General features: G+C 40.5%; 1 protein-coding gene across 1 annotated transcript; it reads right to left on the bottom strand.

Annotated features, from left to right (window-relative positions):
- Positions 1-4,159: 4,159 nt before the first annotated feature.
- On the bottom strand, positions 4,160-13,379 carry cfh (complement factor H). The gene is made up of 8 exons (XM_030784332.1): positions 13,223-13,379; positions 8,937-9,042; positions 8,574-8,650; positions 6,835-7,013; positions 6,475-6,664; positions 5,844-6,035; positions 5,435-5,608; positions 4,160-5,320 (listed from the first exon to the last, which is right to left on the bottom strand). Exons 1-8 carry the CDS (start codon positions 13,377-13,379, stop codon positions 5,106-5,108), a joined length of 1,290 nt encoding a protein of 429 aa, XP_030640192.1. The 3' UTR covers positions 4,160-5,105.
- Positions 13,380-18,306: the final 4,927 nt, after the last annotated feature.

Genomic DNA, 18,306 nt, shown 5'->3' on the forward strand with positions numbered 1-18,306 from the left:
AAAAGTGTTCCAGACATTTTTTTTTAAATCCCTAAATTTTACATTGGCATAGCAGCATGAGAACAAACAAATAAAACGCCCCTTTGTACTGGATTTGAGCCACATTTTGAATATCAACTCAAAAAAAAAAAAAAAAAAAATCAGAAAGCAAAAAAGCAAAACACACAAAGCAGTCAGTCTGACACAAAACTGAAAAATAAAGTTCTTTTTAAATACAAGCCCAGCATACTCGTTACATCGTCTCTCAAATCTTTCTTTGTTCCCCGGTGAATTAATCTTAGATAAAGAAACGCAGAGACACACACCCCATATCACTCCTCTCCCAAGCCTAGTTTTTACAGAGCTTGCATAATCAGTACAACAAACTGGCTGCAAGATATCTTGTCTACTTCACTATGTAACCGTTAAGTAGGGATGGAAATGGGACAAAAATCTACAGTGCTAATCAATCTCTCCCCATAACCATTGACCTGTATTTTGGTTGTTGGCCTTTGGTGTTTTTTGGGGCTTGCATCATACCTCACTTACGTCAGTGTATCCAAGGCAATCTACTTCACCCAAAGCAGCATTTTTTAATTTTCAGTTAGGCCTATATGTGGTGCTGACAAAAGTCTGTGCATTTTTGAGATGTGAATCCTGGCCCATCTAAGGCCCTTGTTTTAAACGATGACATTGTCGAGGTAAACAGCAGCATGTGTTTAGTGTGGTGTAAGGATCTTGTCTATCATTCTCTGATAAAAATGTCTGTAACTCCATTTAACCAAACTGAGAGAACTGAGAGCTGCTGTTTTGAGGCAAATCTATGGGTTTGACAGGTGGATTTCAGCAGAAGAAAATAAGACTTAACATATCTCCCTATAGTAAATTATTTTTAAACCATGTCTACCTATAATAAAATATTTTTTTTAAATATGGCGTTTGCATACGGGTCACGGTCATTGTTTATAAATACCGCTAACATTGCGCTCGCTCGCTCTCTCTCTCTCTCTCTCACTTCCTTCCTCTACCTGTCATGTCGCACCTGAGCACTCCTGGTTCGCTCGTGGTTGCTGTGTTGTCCGGACGCGCCAAGCTGATTTTGTGTGTTCTAGAGAGAGCGGCTTTTTGTTCATTTCTGCGACGTTTAAAAAAAAAAACATTCGTAAGTTCCGTGTTCACGTTTCTGCTTCACATTTCGGTTCTAAATTGTTTTATGATTTTTTCAGCAGGTGACACAGCAGCGGTGTGTCTGATTTTGTGGTTTTACCTCCCTTGCCCGGTCAAGTCGCTGACCGTCCAAATAGGAGGCTGAAAGCCTAGGCTACCGGGAGGGATTTCTTCCGGGAGGGTTTATACTGTTAATTGTTAATAGTATAATTATTGTTTTATTGCCTATTTATTTGATTTTTTTGTCTTATTTTCTATTTTCCTCTGGCGCCCGGGTTGCCTGTGTATGTATTGCCATTGTAATGAATTGTATTTCATTCAATTCTGTAGTTTAAATTCTAAGTTAAGTCGGATAATCTGAAGGTTGCGTTTTCCTTATTATGTTAATTTTTGGTCTGCAATTGTTTTTGTTCTAAACGGGTTACGAGGAGTGGACTTTGACTGAAGAACGGTTTTTTTTTTCCTTCCTCCTCTCTGTTTACCGCGGCTACCACAGTCCTTTCTCCTAGCGGAGGACCCGCCTCGTTTAAAGCTGGGGAGACTTTGTTGCCGTGAAGCGAATGAAATATAATAAATCTATTTTAACATATCTGGACTGGAATGTTTTTCTTTCAGTAAATAAACTGCAGTGTTGAATAGTTTGTTGTGCTTGGTTAACTTTACCTAAGGCCAATACAATTATTATCTTATAATTTTATTTTTATTTTTATTTTATTGATTTAGTTATTTATTTATTTGCCACTGTCTGAGTAGTGGTGGATATAACTGGTGGCTGAACAATTTAAACTGTCCCATAAACAATCTACTCACTTTTTAAGCATGCCAAACATGGTACATTTGTTCTGCTCTTTTGCCATCAAGTTAATTTTCTGTACAGTGTATATAGCCAGAAGAATGAAACTGGACTTGGGATCTGATTAAACCTGAAACACTTGTTTCACTTGGCTTTTCAACCAGCCATTGTGTAATGAGTTTATTGTCCCACAGACCCATTTATTCAGGACAATACACGTCAGTCCTGTTGACCATGAACTGTGTTATCATATGACAGTTTCTTACAAATATCAAGCAATTATGCTCACAGATTGTAATCAGCACTTACAAGACATTCAGAAGGCAAAAACATCACAGGAAATAGAATTAGGACACAAATTGAGTAGTTTCATAGTTCAAGTTTTGTCTACTCAACATTCAGCATTTGTTTCCAGCCAAGAACCTTCAGAGTGGTAAGAATTAGACACAGAAAGGCAGAGTCATGACACCATCTAAGCACTGCTGTCGAAAACCAGGACTATTCGGGTGACGCTGTGTCCTCTCCTTGCGTTTTTCCACTCTCCAAATTTAAAATCTATATTGTTCTCATCCATTTCTGAATCTGTGACCGTACAGGGTTCTGAAACAAAGGTTTCCAATTGATGTTACTTACTTAATCCTCTTCGTTCCCTGCGGAACATAAGGCTGTGACTATCTGTCTCCATCTAGTCCTATGCTGTGCAGCATGTTGTGCCCCAAGTTAAGTTAGCCGTTTTCAGTCACAGTTTTCCGCCAGGTTGTTTTTGGCCTCCCTGGTTTCCTCTTTCCAGGTGGGGTCCATCTCAGGGCTACTTTAGGAATGCGGTCCTGGTCCATTCTAAGGACATGTCCAAGCCATTGGAGCCGTCGGTGTTTAATTTCCAGCACCACACTGTGACAGTTTGTGTTTTTATACAGGTCTTCATTGGATATCTTTTGTGGCCAGAAGATGCGACATATCCTCCGAAGGCATCAGTTGTGGAATACATGAATCTTTTTCATGTCACTCTCAACCACACGCCAGCATTCTGAGCCATACAGCAAAACTGATTTGACATTACTGTTGTACAGTCGGATCTTGGTTTTTAGGCTGTATTGCTTTGACTTCCAGATAGCTTGGAGCCTTGCGAATGTACTGCGAGCTTTCCCAAAACTTATACAATTAATGTAATGTATCTAATCTAATTTTCAGCATGAATCTATTACATCTATAATACTAGATAGGGGTGTAAATAATGAGCCCATATAAACAAACAATTAAGTGAATAAATAGAAATATTTAGGCTTTATGTAAAGCCTCTCAGTTGAAGTTCAGATGTATTAGTTACTTAATGTAAGGTATTGTCTCACTTTCTCAGCATTCTCACAGTGTCCCACACTGGCCATTCAAACCATATCTCACAGCTTAGACCAGAGGATGAATAACACTCCTCTTACAAATCACAGGCGACCTCACTCTTTAGCCCAACCCAAAGGAAATGAGCTATAATTTGTTATAATCTAAAACTGTCTAATAGCTAAAGAAGGCATTGTGCTTAATGCAATATATAATAATGTTCTTGTAAGCTAGAGGAAAAAAAATTCATTGTAAAAGGGCACCAGTACTTACTGAGACATTTGACTTCTCCTCTCCATTCACCATGCTGACAGGTCATGTGGCGATTTAGAGAGATTGTATATTTTGCCTGGCATTTATATTCCACTCTGAAAAAGCGATGTGCGGAGGGGAACAGAGTGCTCATCACTTCTGCTGAGTCGGTGGTTGGTGGTGGCCCACACTGGTCTTGTCTTCTCACTGTAGAAACAAGGTTAGAAGGAGATCTGTTACAACAACCACGGACCAATGGCAAAACAGTAACGATTCCTCTGTATTAATCTAATTGAACTTCATTCCTGAAACAAATAAGCTTGAGAGTGATTTAATAATAATAATTTGTTTCAACCTGATTCTTTAATTGTTGAAAAAAACGTAGGTTTTCATACATTTGTTTTAATGTTTATTCTTAATGATTAAATCATCACATTTAAAAAATGCACAACCACGAGAGGCATGTCTTCACCTTGATAAGTGGGATATATGTGACTCCACCTTCCATTTACTAAGCAAATGACCTTCTCCACTGCCCTCAAACCTTCACTTGATTGTTTGCATGAGAGATACAGTTTGCCTCCAAGTTTACTGGGAGTAAAGGAATGAGACATTGCCTTTGTATCTAACCAAATGATGTCTGAAATTCAGAGATTTGAGATGCTCTTGTCTTAGGATCACTGTTTTTAGGAACATAATTATTCCCCTCTAGAGTTTCTCAGTGGGATGGGGGTTAAAAGGCTTTCAGTAGGGCAGTGGGAATGAAAAACATCAAAGAATAGAAGCCATGGATTTGAGAGGAACAACAGTAATGGCTTTGAGAGGAATAACACTTTACCACTAACCAAAATCAGTAAACTGCTGACAGTTTTGTTGGACAGCGGATCACACACACACACACATAAAAATAAGATGGATCAATCGATCAACCATCAATCATGAATCCAAGGACGTCACAGCATTAGATGAAAAGAAATCATTGAATAGTTTTAAAATTTCTCCATTTTTTTTTAACTTCTGCACTGACTGTCCAATTATCTCTAGATTAATTGAGCAAAGAAGCCTGGGGAATATCTCTGCCAGGGATTGACCTGCTGAAACCTACCACTGCCATGGCACTGACGTATCCCACTCCATTGAGGCGCTGACCCTGCGTAACTTTGCACACAGTAGATGGTAATACGTCCTTTAGGCTCATATCGTTGCCTTCATTCCTTTTAGTTTTGAAAAAAACGTCATATATCCATAGCCTAAACTTAGTTACCATCAAATGCCAACAAGCCCTGTAACCGGAGCGTGTTCTTTCTCTCTTTCTCTCACTTGTGCGCACACAAGCTGCGTGCGTGCCAAGTAGTGTGAAGTAGATCTGCTGCTCAGTGACACACAGAGAACCCAAAACGTACTTGCGTTTCTGATTAACGATATCATATTATTTTCGAGGGTTAATGTATGATCGGAATGACAAATGAATAGATCCGGGGCTGTTTTTTTTTACTATTTTTATTGTTGTAAAAAAAAAGAGAGAGAGATCCGGGGCTATTCATAAAACCTTCGGGGCTGTAGCCCCAGACGGCCAGGCCTAACGATGCAACAGACCACACTGACGTATCCTACTCCATTGAGGCGCTGAGCCTGCGTCTCTTTGCACACAGTGGATGGTAATACGTCCTTTAGGCTCATATCCAGTCTCACACTCATACTCAATCCATTCTCCATGTGTGTAATGTGGAGGTCTTGAAACACTTTTTCTTATAATATTGGCATGGGGAAGATCTGGTTCTTCACATACACTTGCTGGAAAAGAAAAGACGATGTGCTAGGTGATAGTGCTATCCAAATATCAAACAGGTTACCACTGATGTAGTTATATTTAATAAACATTCTGTGTTATACAACATATGAGCTTACCAAGACACAGAGGTTTGGGTTGCCAGCCATTCTCTGTGCATTTAGCCTTCTCTGCTGCTTTATAATACCCTGATTGACAACTGTAATCGCTAGTTCGCCCTAGTCTTCCAGTCCGGGGGAAGCGGGACCAATAATCATACAGATGATCATCCCTTGGATATTCACAAGTTATTTCTGCAAATACATTAATGTTATTATTAGAGCTGCAGCACACTTCAAATTCAGATCAGACAGTTCAAAGAATTTACTCCTCATCACTGATTTTACTGTAAATGACAAAGTTTCTGCAGACATTTGTAGAAATCATGAAATGAATAGGCTGTGCTGAACATAAATTATCTGGAGTTGTCAGTTTGGACATCTTTTGATCATCTCTGTTTGTGTCTTGCTCTCCTCAACTCAACTGTACCTTCACAAATCAGCGAGCGCTCCCATTGGCCATCCCTTTTACACCAAACTTTGTGTGAAGTCTGTTTGGACCAAAACACCCAGTACCCCTCACTACATGTTATTTCCACACGCTGTCCAGGTCTGAATACAGTTTGACCCTCAGGTTTTATCACAGCATTGGTTGGACGAGACTCTACTCTACAAACAATCTCTGTGTTAAAGGAAAAAAGATTTCAGTAAAAAAGCCATGATGTTTTGAATACAAACATTTATATGACACAGAAATCTATATCATACATCTAAAACTTTTTTGACACTTGGTTCTCTTGTGTATGTACTTTACAATTCCCCTGAAACAATTATGATGTATGCCACAGGGGGAAACTGTGTCCATGATAAGTTGACAAAGTCAAATTACTCGCGAGAGGTTTTGGTCAATACGATTATTATAATCATCATAATTCATTTTACCGAGAATGCCACATGGTTTACTAAAGCATAGGCTACTCATTTAACACTAAAATCATTCAGTATCATAATCATATCATATCAATATTATTACTATAGCAATTCAAGTACGGCAGCAGTGCAGGCTGTCTGTAAAAATTAGGTTTCACAAGAGTGCATTATATCCGTTTTGAGGCTTTTACCTTCACATTCTGGCGTTATACTCCAGCCATGTCTTGTGCACTGGGGCTTTCTTCCAGGTTTGGCCTGGAATCCCTTATGACACTCGTATCTCAACTGCTCATCCTCCTTATATTCGGGCTGCTCGTTTACAATGCGCCCGTTCTGTATTTCCACAGGCGGGCATTTTATTTCTGAGAGGAATGAACGGAATCAACAAAGTTTTCCAAGTATGACAGTGATATACGCAGTTCGTAGCTCTGTGCAGTTAGCCTACCAGAAGTAACATTATCATAATGTAGATAAATCACATCTGTGGATTGTAGAAGTCATATCACGACACAAATGTCCTAAAGTAAACAACATAAAAAAAAATATTAATCTATGCAATTAGGGAATCTGTCATTCCATTTGCCATCCTCAGTACAATGAATTTCCTGAGGGCCGTCTAGCATATCGCGAGCGGACTTGCACTCAAAGTGAATCACGTCTTGGTATCGTCCTTCTGTGTTTCCGCTAGCAATCACATTATCTTCTGTATTTACTGGTGGACATCTGACCACTGTAACAAAGTAAAACATTTAAAATGAGTTTTTTTTCCGTGACTCCCCCACTGATATAACCTAATAGGTCCTCGTAGACTGTAATTTGTGATGGCTGTTGATAAACTCAGAAGCATCAGTTATTCTCCAATCAGTTAATACCGTGAACAAAGACTATTACTGCATGTAGTGTTACACGGGACTTCATTATCTTATGTCTTGTGTTGCACAGCCTATGGATGAGAAGGTATAACAAAAAGTATGACAACATAGCAGAAATTAGCAGTATAATTCATTGTAGATACAATCAGTACATGCAAGAGAAGGAAACGACCTGCTAATGTGCACCGTATGTGAACAGATGATATGTTTCAAAAAGAGCAAATGACAGTACAGATCATTTTTATTTAAAGAACAATGGATCCAAAACCCTATTAGATATTATTATGAGCAAATCAACAGTAAAAATCAACTAGAAGAGGGAGGCTTACCTTGACCTTTTACCACAGTGAAGGAACATACACAAAGTATAAGTACAATGAGCCTTGAGGTGTAAATTGTCATTTTTACAACCTAGCAATCAGTGGCACCTCTCTCTCTCTCTCTCTCTCTCTCTCTCTCTCTCTCTCTCTCTCTTTTAATCCAAGTTACTCAAAAAATGTCTCTAAATTAATGATTTACTGAAAAGATACTGTAACTGTCTTGTTAATATGTGAACGCAGTGCTTCCGAAATGAATGTAAAAACTCCAACTTAAGAGTATTTATCTGATGAGCTTAAGTGCGGTAAAAGGGGAGCGGCAATAAAAGGAACTATGTCACAGACGCTTGTTCAATATACAGAAGTCAAATTTCATGAGTCAGTGCTTGATTGTGCAAATGTTTGATGATGACAAGGGTCATGTTGCAAAAGATCTTGGATGAAGTCTGTTGTTCTCAAATGAGAGTTCGCTGCATCTCATGGCTTTTAAAAAGCTCCAAAACATCTCTGATTTCCTTTGACCAGTGAATTTTTTTCATTCATTCATTTTCTAAGCTGCTTATCCCAATTAGGGTCACGGGGGGTGCTGGAGCCTATCCCAGCGCTCATTGGGCAAAAGGCACTAAAACACAGGGCAGACACACAAACAAACACACTCACGCACACATGCACACCTAGGGGCAATTTAGTATCTCCAATTCGCATGCCTTTTGACTGTGGGAGGAAACCCACGCAGACACGGGGAGAGCATGTAAGCTCCACACAGAAAGGACCCTGAGGCGACAGTGCTACCCACTGCGCCACCATGCTGCAGCCAGTTATAACTTACAGAATTTAATCTGGAATACATATAATTCACTTAATATTCACACTGCACATTCAGAAATTTTCTGATATTTGCATCAAAGCCAGGAATTTGGACTGGATTCTGTTCAACTATTGAGTTTAAAACCATTTCTGTAAATTCTGCACGAAAACAATGTAACATTAACAGCGTCTAAATAAAATCCAAAAATGCACATGGAGCAGTAGAGAAAAACATTTTGTTGAAATATGATGAGAAACAAAGAAATAAAACAAAAACTGTTATTTTTTAATTACCTTCACACTGAGGTAAGTGGTTATCCCAACCTTCAATCAAGCACGTTCTGATGTCCACTCTGCTCATCATGTTGTAACTGCAAGAAATTCATGTATATATTAAAGTACGTTCACTACGCTCTAGATCAGGGGTGGGCAAATCCGGTCCTGGAGGGCCATGGTCCTGCTGTTTTTCTTGTCAGCTAACTAAATACAATCTGTGATTGGCTGAAGAGCGTGCACACCTGTTTGCAAGGTGAAAATCAACAGGTAACTAAGAGGTGAAAACAAAAACCCGACAGGTCACTGGCCCTCCAGGACCGGATCTGCCCACCCCTGCTCTAGATTATAATGCACAGATAGTGACGTTATGAGATCACTCACCCTTCATTGCATGTGTACTTGATAGTTGTTCCAGTAACAAAGTCTGTACCATGTATAATTCGGTATTGGCCATTTGGGATGTCTTCGGGAAGTTCGCGTCGTTTGGCTGTGAATCACAAAATTACTAAAACATTAATTTCATCTTTGTTTCATTCTATTCTTCCATATATCTAGATATACAGAATGGACAGGTAAAGCATTTTATCTGTTTAAAGCTTCATTGTATCAACAGACTCTCAATACAATAATGATAATGATATAAAACAACCTCAGGTGTGTGTTCCCCTTAATTGCATCTGTGCTACAACTTGTATCACATAACACTACTATTGTAACATCCTCTTTCTTCCTAGTTTGAGTATCCTTTTTTCTCAACAGTATAACTTTCAACTTTCATGACAATTAAAATAACTGTTTGTCACTTTCATTTCTTAACTTCTGTGGCTCAATAAACAAACCAAATTCTTATGCAATATCCATGTTAAAATAAAATATCTTCCCAGTGACGTTACAACATATATCAACAATGTCAAAATAACAAAATGTTCACATTTCCATCTTTTAACAATTTTTCCCTTTGGTGTGTATAGTCCTTTAAATACTGTGGTCTAACTACTACATGATCAGACTTGGTAGTGACTATCTGTGGTGCGAGCTTTGGTTGGAAAAAGAACATTCTTTGGTGTTGTGTGCGTTTCAACAGTCCCTTTTTGTTTTCGTAAACTAGTAGTCATGCCTTGGTCCAGTCTGAGATGACGACGGTTCCTCCTAAGAACACCTCCAGTGTCCAGCTCATAGGATCTGTGAGCCACAGGTCTCAACACCGTGGCTTTCTCCAGACCGTTTGTGGTGCAAATGGTTGGATTCTGATGGTGTCTCCTTGTTTAAGTGCATCCATGTCCTTTGCTGTCTTGTTGTAGTATTTGGATTGTCTTTGTTGGTTGTTAATCAGCCGTTTTGTTGTGTGTTTTACCTCTGGCTCCAGAGGACTGTTTCTCATAGGTAGAAGGGTCCTGGTCCTCCTACTCAGTAGTCTCTGAGCCGGCTTGCATGCAGTCCTTGACTGTGTGTGTGGCGGTGACCCAACATTGCCAGGTAAGGGTCTACTCCTGCTGCTTTGGCTTTAATCAGCAACTTTTTCGCAGTTTTCACAGCCGACTTTGCCCTACCATTTCTTTTTGTGGATATCCAGGAGATGAGGTTTTGTGCTCAAACTCCCATCTTTGGCTGAATCGCTGGAACTCTTGAGACGTGTACTGTGGCCCGTTATCTGAAACAACAATGTCCGGGATACCCTGCAAGGCAAAGTGAGCCTTGAGCCTTCTTATCACAGTACTCAACTTTGTGTCAGGCAGGTAATCTATTTCCCAACAGTTAGACAAATAATCAACAGTATGCTGTAGTCTTTATTGTCATAGCTAAACAAATCTATACCAACCTTGGCCCAGGGTCTGCTTGGTATGTCATGTGGATGAAGTGTCTCTTTCTGTTGATTTGTATCCGCTGACCTACAGAGGTCACACTTTGCTATGTTTCTCTTAACATATATTTGTTCATTCCTTGCCAGTAAACACATTCTCTGGCCCACCTGGGGCATCCCTCTACCGCAAGGTGAGAGGAATGAATACAACGGCTGATCTCACCTCTGAGTCAGTCCAGAATCATAACTCTTTCCCTTGTAAATGATCCCATCTTGAATACTCAACCCCCCCCCCCAACCCCCCCAGAATGAGTAGAAGGCAAGTAGAAGTGTCTGACCTCACTTCGTGTGTTGCTCTTTGTTTGTGGCCATCCCTTTTGAGTGGTTTTGATTCAGAATGTGTTTTCAAGTGGTTCATATGGTATTTTAACATTTCCAGTTTTGCACTTTACACCTTAAAATCATTATTCCCAAACCAGTTAGAACCAAATGAAATACCGGTTAATAACATTCTATGTAGGGCTGTGTGGCATGACAATATGTATCTTTCGGATGGTATAAAAATGTCTATTGATAGATTTTTTACTCTATAGTCTCAATCACTAATGTCACAAAACATTACAAAAATGCACTGCATCACTAACTACAGGAGCTCTGCAGTCCAATCTGTCCTTGTGCCGAAATCAACCGTAGCTTCCCAGTCGTTTGATTGCTTTGCAATCGCTTTCAATCACAAATGTTTAAATGGCAAAAATGAGGAACTATGTCATTTTAACGCTGCATTTAACGCCAATAGGCTATGCAGGGCACATTATGTCTCGCCTAACTGGAGCTAGCCAGCTATTTCCAACTTTAGTGTCTGGATTAAGCATGTTTCCAACATGGTAGCCTATTATCAAACATTGATGAAGTTGATGTCTAAGAATAACATTTTATAAGGTGCATTGCGTAATATTCTCCTCCTCTGGTTGCAAATAGGGAGACCACACCACATTTCACTTTTATGCTGTATCACCGCCTGCCACCGGTAAATTTATGTCAGCTATCTGAAGATATCAGTGACATTCAGACAAAAACAGGAAGTAAACTCCACACCAAAGTTATTGCAAGCAGAAAATATTTTAATTTGTGAATAAATAAATTTGTAAATAAAAGAACAAAAAATAACGTTATTAATCTGTCACCATTATTTCAAATAAGTGTTTCTGTTCCAAAACAACATTAAAAAATGTAAAGTTTCTGGTTTTCGTTTTCATGCCTTGAACCGGTTCAAAACCTTGTTTTGATTAGTGTCTGCAGTTTTTTGTCTTCCTGTGTAGCAGAACGGATTGTGTGGATTCTCTCCTCTGAGATAGGTAAGTAATTAACCATGCTAATGGTTTCAATCTCCACTCCTACTGACCCTTTGGTTGTGCTCTCTGGTAAGTATGCTCTACTACTCAAAGTGTCTGCAAGCACCATGTCACACCCAGGAATATACATCACTTCTATGTCATATCTCTGGAGCCTAAGTAACACCATTTGAAGTCTCTTTGGTGCGCTCAGTAAAGGCTTCCTCCCAATATTCTCTAAGGGCTTATGGTCAGACTGCACAGTCACCTTATGACCATAAGTATACTGATGGAACTTTCATACCAAAAACCAAACCAATAGCCAAACATTCTTTCTCAATTTGGGCATAGCTCCTTTCAGTCTGTGTCAATGCTCTGCTCCCAAATGCTACAGAGCTTCGAATTTGTGTCAGGGCAGCTCCTAATACTGTTTCTGATGCATCACATTGTAATGTCAGTTCCTCCTGAGGGTTGTAATACTTCAGTATCGGTGATTTGGCTAAATTGTCCTTCAGCCTGTGAAGCGCTTCCACATATTCTCTAGGTGTGTTAACTGTCTCAGTATCTCACAGTTGTCTGATTGTGCTCACAGAACTGTGAGAGATAGTTCACTGTTCCCACCAGTCTCTGCACCCCTTTCACATCTGTTGGTCCCAGCATTGCTCTCATTGCCCTGACCTTCTCCGGGTCAACTTTCATTCCCTCTGCTGTCAGCAGGTGCCCGATGTACGACACTTCCTGTCGTCTCAGTCTGAACTTGTTAGCATTCAGTTTAATATTCCCTTCCCTTCAACTCTTCAAGAACTGTCTCAACTTCTCATCACGATCTTTGTGATCAGCATATCATCCGCTAAGATGTATTTGCCAGGTAGTCCCTCTGGTACTTGTGTCAACTTTCTCTGAAAGATCTCTGGTGCTGGGCTGATCCCCATAGAAATCCTAAGCCATCGAAATCTCCCAAACGGTGTGGAGAAGGTGGTCAGATAGCTAGACTCCTCTTCTAGTTTGACATGCCAGAGGCCATGTTTGACATCACAAACTGTAAACACCTTTGCTTTTGACAGGTCTGGGAGGATGTTATCGATAGTGAGGAGGGGGAAATGACTGTGCTTCAGTGCTTTGTTTAGTGGTTTTGGATCTATGGATCTCCTTTGGATCTTTGGATCTCCTTAGCTTCTCATGTGGTTTTTGTATTGTGACCAGACTACTTATCCAATCTGTGCTTTTCTCCACAGGTGTGATGATCACTTCTTTGAAGATCCTTTAGCTCTTCCTGCAGTAGTGTCATCATAGCCACTGGAACCCTTCTTTTTGAGAGTTTCATAGGCTTCACCCTTGTGTCAGTTTCTATTTTATACTCTCCCTCCATGCACCTATCACCTGTGAACACATCTCCATACTCTCTCTTCCATAGTCAATTGACTGAGTTGGTTTCTCTTCAGTCACTATACTGTCTATGGCCAAAACATTCTCGTACTGTACTTAAATCAATTTAATCGTTTCACTTGCTTGCCTGCTTAGTAGTGGAACTCTACAATCTTTATCCACCACCACAAACTCCAGTCGGTATATTTTCTGGTTTCTTCGATTTCCGACTTTAACCTTACACTTGCCAAATGGACACAACTTGGTCTTGTTGTATATCACCAGAACCTTCTCAGTGGGCTCCAACTGAGTGTCTGGATTAAGCATGTTTATTGGTATGACATTACACGTAGCCCCACAATCAAACATTTCACAAGCTCATTGCTTATCAGCATAACTGCAAACAGTTGGCTTTCCTTGGCTTTGTCATCTTTTCCAGTCTTTGTCCGAGTCTCTATAGTAGCGCCACTCATGATATCCTCGTAACTATCACTGTCTTGGTCAGTCACCTTGTGTATCTGGTTTTCTTTTCTCCCTTTTTCTAGGTTTGGATTTGCATTTGGCAGCAAAGTGATTTTCTTTCCCACATCTCTTGCACTGCTTTCACTTTCCCACACTACTTTGCACTGCTTCTTGCATTTTCTCTTATTCCTTTTGTGCACTTTCCCACAGAACATGCATGAAACAGTGTCCTTGTCTTTGTCCCGTGTTGCTGCATATCTCACAGTGTGCACTTCTTGCATTGTATTTCCTTTAATGGTTCTACTATTCTCTCGTGACAACTCAGTGGCCCTGCACAACTGTTAACATTTGTCCAATGTTAGCTTTTCCTCTTGGAGTAGTTTCTCTCTCAGTCCTGAGTTGTTTGTACCACACACTATTCTATCCCGAATAAGTGAGTCTTTTATTTCTCCAAAGTTGCACGCACTGGCTAATACTCTGAGATCTCTGACATATTTGTCTATGTTTTCATCCACCCCTTGATTCCTCATAAAGAAACGGCATCTCTCTACTGTCTCATTCACTGGGGTTACAGCATTCATCAAGTTCTCGCTGTCAGTGTGCTCACTTTCCTCCTGGCCAAAGTCACATCATTCATCAAGGTTCCTCACAGTTCCCTGCCTGTCTCGGCAATGAGATAGTAGAACAGTTTTCCTTTCGCACCTTCATCTGCTTCTGGCATAGAAAGATCTGTATAGAGAGTAAACTCCTCTTTCCACGGTTTCAATGACTTCGCTAGGTTGTCAGAGTCCAAACGCAATGTTGTGGGCTTCAAACCATCCATCTTGTAACGCCGTTAATCGCGAGTGGACCCTCTTCTCTCACACGTTTTCTATTAGCAAGTCAAGTTCATTAGCACGCTATTTGCAGATTTCGGCTACCTCATGGTTCTGTTTTCGTCTGTTGTGTCTGCTGCCACCATGTTTCATTCTGTTTTTCCTTATATCCAGATATACAGAATGGATGGGTAAAGCATTTTAGCTGCTTAAAGCTTTATTATATCTATAGCATCCCCAGCTGATTGATGGTCCTGGTCTTTAACTGGTGGTTTATAAGGATTACTTTATTGAGAATTTGATCCTCACAAACACACCGTAAGAGCTAAAGGAAAGAAACAAACGAAAATACAATTCAACATTTACAATAATACCCTAAGAAAATACAACAGAAGGCTCCCTTACTATATCTTACTGTACAAATAAAGAATGTAAGCTACTGAAGACATTATAAACTGTTAAAATCATACACAATGTTCGCTAAATTGTTTGGAACAGAAATTCAAATTAAACTACACAGCATTTGTTTTCAAACAGGACCTGAAAAGCGGAGAACAGAAACGATATAGCTGCATCATAGTTCACAATACGAAACTCACTCTTCACATGAAACAACCAAAATCAAACACAGATTCACTAACCTTGTGCCCCTCAGCCAGGTGCTAAACGATAGGATATAAAATAACTCCAATATAACTTTCCGAAACCCCCCACAGTTTGTCCATGATTAACTTTTTCCGCCAGTACAACCAAGAACCGCACATGAACAGTGGATGGTGCAATCAAATTTCAACATAAAAGTCCACTTTCATCTTTTAAGAAATGAGGCACTATCATAAATCAAAAGCAATATATATGAACAAAAAAAGGGGACTCACCAAAAATAACAATATAACCCATGATTGGTACACTCCCTACAATCATGAATAGTTTGCAGAATGCAAACATGAATGATTTATAAACTCAAATGACCTTTATTCTAATAATTACTTAATTAAAGTCTACACATCGGTGCAATATAAGCATAGTGGCAATGTGTCAAATTCTGTATGTCAAAGGATATGATTGTGAGGAACTTGTGGAGATCATGGAGGAAGTTACACAACCTCTAGCAAAACAACCAGTTTCTGAACCGGGCGCTCCATAATGGATAACTTGCTGAGACGCTCTCTTCCCAATTTTCGGTCTCCAAGACATATCTTGACTCTTCCCACTAGTCCATCTTTATCAGTGGTAGTCTCTACAACTCTGGCCAGCTGCCATTCGTTCCTGGGCAGGTCATCAGCTTTCTCAATGACCATATCATCTATTTGAAGATTTCTCCTTGTGGTATGCCAGCACTGTCTGGTGACAATGTTAGACAGATATTCTTTTCTCCATCGACTCCGAAACTGCTCTGCTAGTTATTGGACATGACACCACCTCTTACGTGCACGTCTTCCCGGATAATTTTGCCAGGTGGTGGTAAGGCCGTGATAGACTTGATGGTGAGCAGGTTTATTTGGGGTAAGGGGTTCAAGGCCGTGAGGATCACTCAGGTTGTCCACGGTGAGCGGTCGACTGATTGCAATAGCCATAGCTTCGAAGAAGAATGTGCAAAGGGAGGCATTGTCCAGCCTGCCAGAGGAGAGTGACAGCATGGAACGAAGGACACCCTCATGATTCTGATTTGTCTTTCCCAGACACCGTCTACATGACTTGAATTAGCATTCAAGTTGAAATCACACAGTTTCTTGGCTAAAAATGCTGTCAGCCGATCAGTGTCCATTTCTTTGAGAGCCTCTGTGAATTTATTCTTGGCTCCTGCAAATATTGTTGCCTTGGTCAGATCTAATGTGACGTACTGATCCCCATATGGCAATAAAGCATCGCAAGCCGTTGATGAAGGGATCTGTACACGTCATCCAGCATTTCAACGTGAATGGCTCGGGAGCAAAAACATGTGAAGACTGTACCTTTTGTGTACCTTACACCCTTGTTTAGTGAGAAACGGGCCAAAACAATCCATTCCACAGTATGTGAATGGTGGTGATGGATCTAGACGTTCTGACGGAAGATCCCCCATTCTCTGTTCTTCTGTGGGTCTCCTGAGCTTCCGACATGTCACACATTGATGCACATAGGATGTTACAGCTCTGTTGACTCCTGGAATCCAGGAGTCATTTCTTCTGATCTTGTTTATGGTGAGGCCGTTGCCTTGATAATGAGCAATTATCAATTTGGTGATGTGATCTTTGGGGATAATCACAGGGTGTTTGACGGAGGAAGGAAGCGACGCAGTGCAAAGTTGTCCTCCCACCTTAAGCAGTTTATCTTGATCCAGGAAAGGGTCAAAGTGATACAGTTTACACTTCAGCGATCAAGCCTCAGGGCACTGGGACGCATCTTGATCCGCTTCTGGGACGCCACTTGATCTGCCTTTGTGGGACTGTTCTGCAGGGATTGGAAGGCTCTACTGCGTGGAGGGACTGGACTCTGTGAGGTGATCCCTGGCTGGGCTCCTCCTGTGTCTGACCAGGATCAAATCCTGTGCACTGCAGTTCCTTCTACTGCTCCATGAACATCCTGGCCTGATATCTCTTAAGGCCATGCAGGTTCTTGCATACTTTTTACATATTTTTCTTATACTTTCTATCAAAATGATTTATGACCTCCCCTGTCAGTTTGATTGACAGGTCAGTTGATGAACAGCTGTTTGTCATCTAGATTTAAAACATGTCCTTGTCGTACTGATCGAAGGGCATGTGTCATGGTCTAGATTAATGACTTAGGATTTATGACTTTTGGTGTGTGTCAGAAACCATTGTGTTGATACTGTGTGACAAAAAGGTGTGATTGTAGGTGGTAGGTGAGGGAATGGTCAGCATCTACAGTCACAAAGAGTGTTAAGAGGGCACCTCTCACTACTATTTCCACTTCTATTGCGGGCAACAAAATGACTTCTGCAAAAAAGAAAAGAAATCCGAGAGTTTGATCTTATTTCTTCAAAATGAGAAGGAAACTGTGGAATATGAATGGCTGTTGTCTGATGGACGTGGTGGCGGATATGTTTTTGACAAAGTTGCACGTTCTGTGAAACTGTGAGATTTTGACAGGCCAAGACAGACCCACTGGGTAGAATTAGGTTTGTTCAAAAAATCAGAAATCTCAAAACAGTGTCCAGTCCAAGGTCTAATCCAGAAATCCAGAGAGCAAACAAATCCAAATTGTTAGGCAAAAGATCGGTTAAAAACAGGGTACAAACAAGGTCAAAGCCAGAGATCAACAGGGCAACCAAAGCCAAAACAGCAGAAAAAACAAAAGGTCACAATCTGACAAGGAACAGGTACAAACACAGGACTTAAATGCACAGAACAATTAACGGCAGAGACAGACTATTGGAGGAAACAAACCAGGTAATAATAAGGATCAGGTTGGGGGGCGGGGACAGGAGTACACAGGGACAAACAGAAGCACATGGCAATACCAAAACAGACAAAAGCACAGGGCATGACAATACACAGAATGGCCAGCAGGGCGGCCAAATACCCCAATCCTGGCAGATGTACTGACAGAAACTACATCCTTGAATCTGGGTAGACATTTACAGAGGACATGTTGCCCATTTCATTCCCTGTAAAAGACTGGAGTTTATTTAGAAAAAGTTTGGAGAGACCTGGAAGTCCCCAGTTTGGACAGTGTCTACAACGCTGCGTGGAATAGTGTGACGCCGTGAAAAGGTACTACATACTCTATTTGCTAATCGACTTGAAAAGGATCCTGATGATTACTTTTATGCTTGTTGTGGCCCTTTGTGCCATTGGGTGTCAACGGATGTGCACCCAGACCATCCTCAAGTGTCCAATTTTAATGGGAATTTTTGAGAGTTCCCCATTTATAATCTATCTTTCAAAACACACCAGTGCCCTCATTAAGTTATTAAATTATTCACATAAAACCCCCTCTTTTCTGCAGCTGATTTCAGATATATTTGTGAG

This window comes from Chanos chanos, chromosome 9 (assembly GCF_902362185.1).
Source record: "Chanos chanos chromosome 9, fChaCha1.1, whole genome shotgun sequence".
Taxonomy (NCBI): Eukaryota; Metazoa; Chordata; class Actinopteri; order Gonorynchiformes; family Chanidae; genus Chanos; species Chanos chanos.

What these genes read in the sequence shown, in the direction of transcription:
- cfh (XM_030784332.1), bottom strand. Translation starts at nt 13,379, where the DNA reads ATGCTTAATCCAGACACTCAGTTGGAGCCCACTGAGAAGGTTCTGGTG. An exon ending in ACAGATTCCCTAATTGCATA is followed by an intron (nt 6,665 to 6,834) that starts GATTAATATTTT and finishes AAACTTTGTTGA; the next exon opens with TTCCGTTCATTCCTCTCAGA. An exon ending in ACCCAAACCTCTGTGTCTTG is followed by an intron (nt 5,321 to 5,434) that starts GTAAGCTCATAT and finishes TTTCTTTTCCAG; the next exon opens with CAAGTGTATGTGAAGAACCA.